Genomic DNA, 11,219 nt, shown 5'->3' on the forward strand with positions numbered 1-11,219 from the left:
GGAGGAGGAGGAGGGCGGGAGGTGCTGCAGGCCCGGAGCAGGGATCCCCTGCGGCCCTGGAGAGACCCCGCTGGAGCAGAGACCCACCCTGCAGCCCGGGGAGGGCCCCAGGCCGCAGCAGGGGGATATTTCCTGCAGGAGCCGTGGCCGTGGAGAGCCCAGGCGGGAGCAGGTTGTCCCTGAAGGGCTGCAGCCCGGGGAAGGGCCCGCGCTGGAGCAGGGAGAGGTGTGAGGAGGGAGGAGCGGCCGAGAGGGGCTGTGATGGACTGACCACAACCCCCATCCCCACCCCCTGCACCCCTCGGGGGGAGAGGAGTCGGGAGTGAAGGGGTGAAGCTGGGACTGGGGAAAAGTTTGGGGTGTGGGGGAAGGTGTTTTTGTTTCTCACCATCCAAGTCTACTTTAATTGGCAAGGAATCAAATTAATTTTCCCCAAGTTGAGTCTCCTTTGCCTGTAATGGTAACTGGTAAGTGATCTCCCTGTCTTTACCTCAACCCATGAGCTTTTTTATCCTATTTTCTCCCTCTGTCCTGCTGAGGAGGGGGAGTGAGCAAGCAGCTGAGGCTGGCTGCTGGCCAGGACTAACCCACCTTTTTGGTGCCCAACATGGGGCTTCAGGCGTTCAAGGCAGCAACAGTAATTGAAAGAGGTAGCAGCCAAAAGTCAGACTGGAGAATACCAGGGAATGCAATAATTGTGGGGAGCGTGGATGCTGGTGTTGGGAATTTGTTGTCATAAAGTGGTGATGGGACAAGGAGAGGAGTTTTATTGTGTACATACTGTTGTGGTTTGGGTTTTTTTTGCTTTTGTGATGATGATACTTTAGATTCTGATGTTGGGAGTTTTTGTTGATGTAAGTGAAGGTCATAAAGAACGTGTAACGGATGTGTTTTTAAATGATAAGTGTGCGTGTGTGTCACAGAGGCACGGGGTAGAGCGGTGCGGAGGCAGCTGTGAGCGGTGCAGGGCAGCCCCTGGTCTGTTCCCACAGTGGCCACCCTTGCAGCCCCGCCACTACCAAAACCTTGGCACGTACACCCAAGTGCCTTCCACCACTCCTATAACCCCTGGCTCCAGGAGGTGGGGACAGCTCTCCTATGAAATGTTTAATTAACATGTTGAGTATTGCTATCAACTTCAAAAAAAGAAACCTCAGACAAAAGAACACCACAATTTATTTTAACTGGAGGGATTCTCTTAATGTTTGCATAAAAAGGAGTGTTCCCAAAGTGCTATATAACGTTCCTTTAACTCAATCACTGCTCATTTGCTCTGTGTTAAAATACACCAATAAGAATATCACACAAATAAACACACTCCATTAAATGCATTGATTTATTTTGCATTCATGCCTACCAGCAAACCACAGTGCAAGGCATGGCTGTGCCTAGTACTGTACAACACGTAGAAAAATCAGAGATCCTGCCCTTAGCAGAGCTTAGTGAGTCTAGAAGATGTAACAGTTGAATGATAAGAACGTCAGGTCAGAGGGAGACAAGAATTAGGAAGAAAAAGTGCAAACAGAGTGGGTCAATTTTTACTGCCACCTACAGCAGCAGTTAAGTCAGGACCCATGTGCTCTGCTAATTTTAGATGGCAGTTGTTTGTATGCATCATGAAACAAGTAAGTATTGAAGCGGACATGGTAAATCCTGGAGAGATTTTGACTGGGAGCTGCTCCCTTACTTGGGCAAGAACAGCATAGAGGGCAGCAGAGCAGAGTTTGGCTGAGAAGTGGAAACACACATGACTGGAGCACAATCAATGCCACAATGCACAGCACTGGAAGCTTGCACACTGGATGAACAGAGCTAAGACTTGATGAAGGCCCTGACTGCCTGTGGTTGCTGTTGTGAATGACAGAATTGGAAATCATCAGTCAGTGGTATTCTGTGGAGTTAAGAGCATTTATGTATACGTAAGAAAAGGAAAGCCATTCTAATAGCAGAGGAGCAAGCCTGTAATAGCACTGGCAATGCAGACTGAAAGGACCCAATTTCTGAAATACCACCAGTGCTGAAGTGGCAAGAATCGGACATACTCTACATGTGTGCCTCTAAAGAGAAAGCAAAGGACAGTGTCAGAGCTATCCATCAACTTAGTATGACTGAGAGGTGGGGAGAGGTAATGTGTTAAGATATGAAAAAGTTTTAAACCTCAACTTTGGCTACTATAGTTCAGGCTGAAAAACAGCTACTATAGTTCAGGCTGGGTATTAGAAGGAAAGTTTTGGGAGTGAATAATAAGGATTGTAACAAACCCCAAAATACAATTTTTCAGAAAAGAGGAGGCATGGAAGACAATCGCTTACAGGTACAGACTAGAAATTAAAATCTTGGTTTGTGATGCCTGTTTTCTTTCTAGAACAATAAACTAGAATTATCACTGATGTTAGCTTATCCTTTTGGTGTCAAATTTTGGTGCCAATGGTTCATCATCACTGAGTTGCACACTAAGTTGGCTAGAAGAGCTGAATTTGTGTTGAGGGAAGATTTTCCTTTGTATGGAAATGAGGTTGCATGACAACGCAAATTCTAACAAAGCTGCTTGTGTTGGAGCTAAAGGTTAGTCACACAGGTCAGAAATAACAAACAAACTTGCAAATTATTCTTAAATTTGAACAATTACTAAGTGCTGTCAAAACATCTTAACACCTTACAATCACATTTCTTCCTTACTGAGTGACCAAGTTTCAGGTGTTGCTTTTTTTCTGCCATGCACAGGCAGGATGCTGTAATATGGACCTGGGAAAGACCTGAAGTGTGTTAATAGCGTTACCTCATTTGAACAGCTACAAACCAGGGAAAACCAGTGGCACAAAAAAGCAAAAGTGTGGCTAAAAGGGACTTGACTTCAGACTGGAGAGCTTCTGGGACAGTTTGTATACTTTCTCGTATTACAAATAAGGAAGAAAGAAATAGTTTATTCATTGTTTTAGAAACCAAAAAAGTTGGATGAATTTGAACAAGTAAAGATTATTACAGGAGAACAGAAATTTCCATTCTTAAGCAGCTTTGCTTGGATGTTTTTCAATAATTAAAGCTGGCTGAAATTAGGAAAAATTCTAATGAATTTTAATCAAAATTCTCTCTTTAAAGGTAGGTGTACCTGCACCCTGGTCTCGCTGCTTCCAGCTTGTGGGCTGCTACAAAAACAACTGATCAACACTACAAAATGCATCTCTGCTTTAGTTCTGTTTTATGAGAAAAGCTTGTGAGACTTCTCTCCAAGTTTTTATTTTTTAAACAGAGATGTTTTGAGTATCTAGGAGGAAGGCAGAAATTTTAAAAAATCATCACTAGTCAGAACCTTATTCAAATGCATTCAAACCAACCTCCCTGAATTTCTGTTTGTATATTAGGGAATCGCATTTCAAGATAACACATCCTTGTTAGGAGTACCTTTAATTACAATTTATTTACATCTGCTAGTTAAGTTTAGAATAGTGTAAAGCAGTGATTACTGAAAACTAGTCTAAATTATCATCCACTAAGTAATTTTTGATGGATTGACATTTTCTGTCAGTGTTTCTCATAAGAAAAATATGTCATCGTTCCTCCCTGAAGGACAAGAGCCTCCAAGTGAGGTTTTTGCTGATACCTTGTGTCTTCTAGTCAAACGCAAAACAACCTACCAGTAGATATGAGTATAGCAACTACCAGAATGAAACATCTCCTTACCTTTCTGTGGCCTGATAATAAAAGATTGCGTAGCTCCATTCACCAGTCGGCAATATCCGTCTATCAAGTCAGCCATATTCTCTGCAATGGTTAAGGATGGTGCTGTCACTGTCAGAGGCTAAAGAAGGAAAAAAACAAGGCACCAACAAAGAGGTATTATTGTAGTTGCAAGCACTGAGTAGAACAGCTGTGTCATTGCATCAGAACTTTACACACACTTGCAAACAGTAAACAGGAACATGTGGGTGAGCAAAGAACTATCAGATTCTCGCCTTACCTTTTATGTAGCAAATTTAAAACATGAGGTTCAGAAAGCACAGCTGGTAAAACCTTCCACGCAAATGTAATATTAACCTGGACTTATTAAGTGGCTTGCCAGCTAAACTTTCAGTCAGCCACTGTTCATTACAACTGCGATGACTTTTACAGCTATAATTATGACAATTCTGAAGAAGCTGCTTATTCCTTAAAATTCTTACAGGTGGTATCTTTTTTCCACCCTTTTGCAGCAATTCGTTCTTTGCCCTAAAAAGTAACCTTCCCAATTTCAAAAAAGATTAAAAAATAAAAAACAGAGAGCGGAAAAAGAGATGAGAGATAAACAGACAAGCTATTAATTTTAATACGGCCAACATTCATCATCCTCTGTAGATTTGCCAACTTGCCCTCGCTCCTCCTCTAGCACAGTGACTGTTTTCCAGTGCACTGGACCACAGAAAAGATTTGATTTCAATTCCGACTCTGCCTCCATGTAATATGAGGGAACAAATTTTCCCTCTTTCATACTTCCCCTTTTCATAAAAGTAAAATTGCTCAGTTTCCTCTTTAGGATGTAGCATCATATACATATGCAGGCTACTACTAAGATGCACTTAAGGGCTAGTATTTTTAAATTAAGCTTCTTTTACAAATATCAAAGTCTACAAGCACCAGATGCAAAACCTAGGACATGTAATGAGCTCTAAATCTATTTTAAAAACAAAAATATCTGACTAGTATAATGATGACTGCTCACACTCAACTTCCCTTTCCCCTTAAAGAACACGAAAAATTAAACAACTCCAGAATGCCTGGAATGCAAAATGTTAAAATAATAATGCACTGGCTGTAACTACAGGAGGAGCAAGAGAGTTTCTTGCTCATACACAGATACAGTACACATACACAGATAGGCAGTCCCCAGCTTAAACATGCATGTACAAAAGTAAAGTATACTTTTAGTATATCATAATTACGCTAACAGTGGAAAAATCCAGAATTAAGTTACAGACCAGAACAAAAGTACAATATACAGAATATCTTCATTAAGAGTACACTAATCTCCAACCCCTTCCCAGGAAAACCAAAGCTAGCAAGTTTATCACGACTGTCAATATCATACCTCAGGTGCACCTGCTATCTTCAGTTGCAACATCCCTTTTCTGTCCTTGTCTTCACTGTTTGAATACTGAATAGTTTGCACTTGATTAAAGTCTGCTAGATGAGTTGGCTGCAGAAAGGCAATGGAAAAAGCGGGGAAAATTTCAAAATTACAGCAAAATTCTTTGCCTCTATTCCTGCAAAGCACATGTAGACTTCGATCTCCAAATTACACTTCTAGAAATCTGTTCGTCTGTTTTTTTCTACAGTTTCGTTAGGCTTTGGCTAACAACATATACAAATAGCCACAGTATTTGCAAAATGAAACCAAGCACCAAGTTTGCCTACAGAGGTCACTGTTGAGTAACTCCAGGCACACACTAAAGTACATAGTGGAAACAACCTCTTGGGGGTCAAGACAGAAAACTGAACCGGATAACCACATGGAACCTGCACTCACAGCATACTTAACATACCTCCAGACTGCTGTAAAAGGTATGTTCTTAGCTGGCTACGTATTCCTGATCTCCAAACCTTTCCACTACCTTTGAATTAATTTCAACAGAGTTGGACATGGGCTCAATCACAAGTCATGACTGTAAAGGTCCCAAACATTTTGCTAGAACCACCTGTCTGAACGTAACTTCCTTGCACCACAGAGGTGTACAGGAAATACTGTAATACAATCAATATCAGGTAATGAAAAGGCTATTAAGGGTATGAAGTAAAGCAAATAAGCCAGCAATGACTGCACAAATGCTAAACATTGATTAAACAAGTTCTTCATTTACACATTCCTAAGAAAGAGGAGACTAATTTGGAATTATTTGCATGTTTCGTTGTTAAAAAGTCACTACAAATGCTTCAAATTCTGCAAGTGACCACTTCACTGGGTTCAAAAGCCAACAAATTCAGTGCTAAGGCTGACACTGTCTCTCTACTTAACCCAACTGCATTTTCTCCAATCCCAAGTCATGATTTAATATCCAAGAACAGCTGTATATGCTGAATCTCCCAGCTCTTCTGTGTTTAACTCAAAGATCAGACTTGTCGTTCCCCTTTGTGTGAAGTGCAGTTCACAACAGGTCATGGTTGTTAAGACAGTAACTGAGAAAAGAAAACAGAAGTAGACTTACATTTGCACCCTTGTCTGTAAGGTAACTGATTCCTTCTTCTGGGCCAATTGCCAGTTCCACTGAAATAATCCAGCTTGACTTCAGAATCGAAGGAGAAAGGGCAAAATTTCAATAGTAAGACAAGACCTTGCTATGGAACACTATCCTCCAATGTTACAATTACAGTTTTCAGTAACTAATCTCTAGAAGCTTTTAAACTCTTCAAACAATTTAAAATATATTAAAATCAAGTAATTCTATAAGTAGTAAAACTCCTCATAACTGGTTGAGTAGCAGGGGATCCCTGCTACTCAAAATGTGTTGCCATGTGTTTTATCTCAGATCTACACGAGAACTGTATGTTTCTTCTATTTCCTCTTCTCATAGACATTGATGTTCATGTTCTGATTTCTACTTGAGTGTCTATTCTCACAAAGCTTGCAGACTTAAGGCCCTTTCTCAAAATTTGTTTGAAATTGGTAGGGATTAAAAGGCATTCGAGGAAAACTTACAAACAGAAAAAGCTGAGAAGTCTCATTTCCTCACAAAACCAGCTTAAAAATTGCTTGCCTTTCACAAACGAGGTACCAATAAAAATATTTAATAATGTACAATTCTTACCCTACTAATGAACGGTGCTTTTTTAACAGTCAACTGAGAAAGTTCTAAATAAAATCAATAAATATATTTTGTTGTTAATGAAATCAAATCATCTCTACATCAAAACAGGAACTAAGCAAGCAATTAGTCGCAGAACCAAGCAAAACCAATTAGACTCATAACTACAGCATGTATTCTGGTGACCGTCACATTCCTTTACTTACGCCAAGAGCACACTTGAAGCATTCCTTGTCAAATCTGTACACTGGAGAGAGGATCTCAAAGAATTTCAAAATACTTTCTTCTCTATTGAGGTTGGCAAACTGTCGAAATGTTTGTTGGATTAATTTTCGTAGTGTTTTGGCCTGTGTATTAAAACGTTTAAAGATAATTATTTTAAATCTAATCAGTGACAGTGCAGTTTAAGAGTTTCGGTCACTTAGTATCACTAACAGTTTCTTTACTTTATCAATGAGATGCAGACAATTCTCAAGAAGTAAAAGAAGCTTCAAAATATAAAGTATTCAAAATATAAGTATTCTGCCTTCTAACTTCTTCTTGGGAACAAAATTATTTCTGCTATATATTATAGAGGGAATATCTAATTAATAATGTTTTGAATAAATTATAACAAAAGACAACACATTAACCTTTGCAGGACCTGCAAAAATTCCTCATTTCTCCCACCTTCACTGTGTACCAATACAAAAACACAGCAACCTACACCTTCATACTAGGTTTTAAACTTAAATCACCATTCTCTTACCTGGTAGTAACAACCCAGCTGTAGCTATATCTTAATCTCTGCGCACAATACCTTAGACTATCCATAATAGAGTGGATTCTTAAAGTCTGATAATATGCAAGATAACTTCCACATAAAAAGATAAAATTTAAATAGTAAATTAAAATTAATGTAAAAAGTAAAACAAACATTTAAACTAAACTATTTTAACTATATTGCATATCATTTTATTAACTGTTTTCAGGGTAGAAATAACCATGTAGAACGAACAGCACAAATCATCCTCCCAACATCTGGAACAGTGGGACAGAGCAAGACACCTAATTACATACCCTGAAAAAGAAAGCACGTAGAGGATACAAGCAGGTTTTCAAACAACTGCATGTAAAAAAAAAAAAAAGGATAACTAAACTAAGACTTATGAAAAGTGAAGTATCTGCCTGTATATAATGTACAATCCCTGGGAAAGCTGCCACTCATATGAAAATAAAAACAGAATCTGAGAAGCAATCTCTTCAACATGCCCCAAAACCAAACAAGCACTCAAGAATCCTGAATAAAAACAGATGTTTCTAAACCCGGGAATTCATCTAGACAAAAGTTCAGTGCCTTCTCCTCATCTGTCTTAATCATAAGAATCATAGAATCATTTAGGTTGGAAAAGACCTAAGAGTACAGGTATGCTCTGTAAGTAGTGTAGGGCCAGGTGACCCACCCTTTACATCACACAGTGCCAAAATGTCAAAACCACAAACACATCTATTCTTTTTCCCTTTGCCAAAGCTTGACCCGTGTCTGAAGTGACTGAATGGGTTTAAAAAAACCTTAGTAACACCCATTTCTAATATATCTTCCAACTAACAACAAAGATAGAAGGCAAAACCATGCTTATTTTTGCAATATGTCAAGGTTAAGACAGGAATTACCGTTGTTGCTCTACCAAAACACATCTGAATGTCCTATTGTAACAGCACTAAAACTCTTCATTTTTTCATGTTGCCTGTTAACAGCTCCAGGCCCTACACAAATATAAACTTCCTTTCATCATTAGCACTTCCAGTCAGATGAGGCATTCATTTTTAGTAAGCCTTTAAAGAACATTCAGAACTCTAAATAGCCAGTATTTTTTAAAAGGAGTGTTCAGAAAAGAGTTACTCTAATAGCAGTGATCCAAGGGTGTTGCATATTCACATATATCATCATCTGATGATCAGTTTTGCAACAACACATATATGGGTTGAAAAAACCCTCTGCTCAGCACTTAAACTTTATGTTACAAAGCTCACAAAGAAACCTGCCATTTTGTTGTAATTTCAAATTACTGCATCACTTTAGCAGAACCTTTTGCCAACTATCAGGTGGATCGTTACTCTAACAGGCTGCAGATACTTGGGTAGGATAAAGAAAGCATCTGGCAGTCAGGAGACCTCCCTACTGCACCCAGAGCTGCCTCAGGCTTTGTTAGGACTCAGACATACTTTACTGAACCTTTCTGTTATCTTCCCTTTTACAGAGAAAATCGACGTTAAGGGAACTGAAAACCTTAGCCTTAACTGAACACCTGGCAAATACCTGGAGCAAGACACTACAAAAAGAAAAAAATCTGCTAGCTCAAGTTGTCCCAAGTATTTCAGCCACTCAGTTGTTGAAAGATACTTTATTCTGCCCATGGTTTGTTCTCCTGGCCTGTTTCAGCAACATCTTGACTTCCATGCATCATGGCATATGTTATTTGGCTCTTTTAAGTCCACAAAGAAGACTGACTCTTCACTTTAACTTTGAGATCATTAATATGGTGTAAACATAGAAAGTCAGTTAGGAAAAAAACACACCTCTTCCATAACAGAAGAGAGCCATTTATGAAAAATATCTGTAAATTACAACTTCAAGGGAAATGCACTGACAATTTGCTCTTAAAATGTTTTCCTAAGAACGCTTTTTTTCCTCCACTTTTGCTCAAGGCATGCTCTGGAGTGACGGGTAAGACTCCTAATTTGCAAACTAAACACAATCTGGCTTACATCCATTTCCCCACATCCTCACCGCCCCCCAATTGTTGGTTTAGTATAAGTAGATTTTTCCCCCATGGTGTTTGCGTACTTGATATACCTACATACAGAGAGCATGGCTTAGCAGTCCTGGCATCTTAGAGGTACCATTTACTAATTTACTACGCTAAACATAGGAAGGTTTCTTATTCCTCTCAAGTGAAGTAATGAAAATGGAAGGCCTGTTGACTCAGTAAGTTTCCCTCTGTACTTGAATTAGGCTGACTTATTTTTTTCTTGAACACGGATAGACAGAACTATTTGCAGCATATATGAGACATAGTGCATTGTCCAATGACTTCAATGTTTCCTCCTGGAGAAACCTCCCTAGACACCCCCTGGGACAGAACTTGCTTTCCTTTACAACGTTGTGTCTTACAGACACTCTGTGATCAGCTAATATATAGATGTCTTTAAACTCTGTTTAAAAATTTATTTAATGAGCTCCCCAAATAAAACTGAACTTTCTGGTTTTAAACCCCTGTGTATCACCTCATGCTTTGCACCGTTAAATATTTTGATTTTCATTTTTCCAGACTTCTGGTCTTCCTATATATAGAGCAATTCTCTGTATAGCTGGCATCTTCTGAATGTTTAACATCAAGAAATTTGATTACCACTGCACTACACTCTAAGCTCTACCTCACTAACAGAGAGAAATAATTAATTTTATACTTCATGGCCATCAGGTGCCCTCCTTTGCCTGCCAGTTCATAATCATTGGTCTTCACAAAGTGAAAGTCATTTAATCATTTGAATAAATTCTAGATTATTTTTAATAGGGATTTCATTTTCATTAAAAAGCAGACCCATTTTTCCTTCCCTTGTTTTTCCTCTTTGTATGTCCAACATTTTTTTCATGTCTTTGTAAGGTTCTACTCAGCTTCACCTTCTGGCAATTCTTGCTACTTCTTTCTGCTATTCTCTCAATTTCATGATTTCTAAAGAGCAGTTTTCTTTGTTGGTCGGTTTTCTGGCTCGGTAATATAATTTTTGAGATAGTCATTCATTCTTTTACATCTGGAGCCTTTCACCACAATTTCTCCCTTTAGCAGAGAATAGGGTTTCAGATAATTGCTTAAATTAAAATGCAGAGGGATTACTTAAATCCACTTGACTTCATTAGCTTCTGATTTTCAAAAGTCTTTTGAAACAAAACCTCTTCATGACAGACATTTTCTATTTATCCACCTAAATCACAATGTAGAAACTTTCTAAATCTGAAGTTGAATTATATTATTTCTATAAAACCATCATCACTGCTTACCAAAACCAGCTCTAAAATACCAATTTATGATTTATACTTTCACATATGAATGGTAAGAGATATTCTACCAAAACATTCATATCAAGAGGGCTATAGCTGTAAAAATACTTGGTTACCATTCTTAATCCCCCTTTTCAAAACATGTTGAGAAAAATTTGCATTTTTTTACTCTGGGAACATATGGACTTCAATGGAAGCGAGATTCGACTAACGTTTATACTGTTAACTAGGATTAACGTAAGTGGAAATTACTGGAAATCTCCCTTGAATGAGCCTGATAGAGTCTTGAGCAAGGAAGGCAGAATTTGGTTTATTGAGCTGCCACTAAAAATACGCTGTTTTCTTACATGTCCCCTTCCTCCTTCTCATTTCTCTTTTAAGGGGGGGGGGGGGAGAGAGCTTTT

General features: G+C 38.8%; 1 protein-coding gene across 9 annotated transcripts in view; it reads right to left on the minus strand.

Annotated features, from left to right (window-relative positions):
• Positions 1 to 11,219, minus strand: part of PTK2 (protein tyrosine kinase 2) — a 212,688-nt gene that overhangs the window by 80,764 nt on the left and 120,705 nt on the right. For all 9 annotated transcript variants that reach the window (XM_009328415.1, XM_009328414.1, XM_009328412.1 and 6 more), the window contains exons 9-12: positions 6,980 to 7,120; positions 6,177 to 6,254; positions 5,063 to 5,170; positions 3,682 to 3,799 (exon numbers count right to left, since the gene is read on the minus strand). In XM_009328415.1, coding sequence (XP_009326690.1) covers positions 3,682 to 3,799; positions 5,063 to 5,170; positions 6,177 to 6,254; positions 6,980 to 7,120 — 445 coding nt within the window. The remainder of the gene's footprint in view (positions 1 to 3,681; positions 3,800 to 5,062; positions 5,171 to 6,176; positions 6,255 to 6,979; positions 7,121 to 11,219) is intronic.

Source organism: Pygoscelis adeliae, unplaced genomic scaffold (assembly GCF_000699105.1).
Source record: "Pygoscelis adeliae isolate BGI_AS28 unplaced genomic scaffold, ASM69910v1 Scaffold457, whole genome shotgun sequence".
Taxonomy (NCBI): domain Eukaryota; kingdom Metazoa; phylum Chordata; class Aves; order Sphenisciformes; family Spheniscidae; genus Pygoscelis; species Pygoscelis adeliae.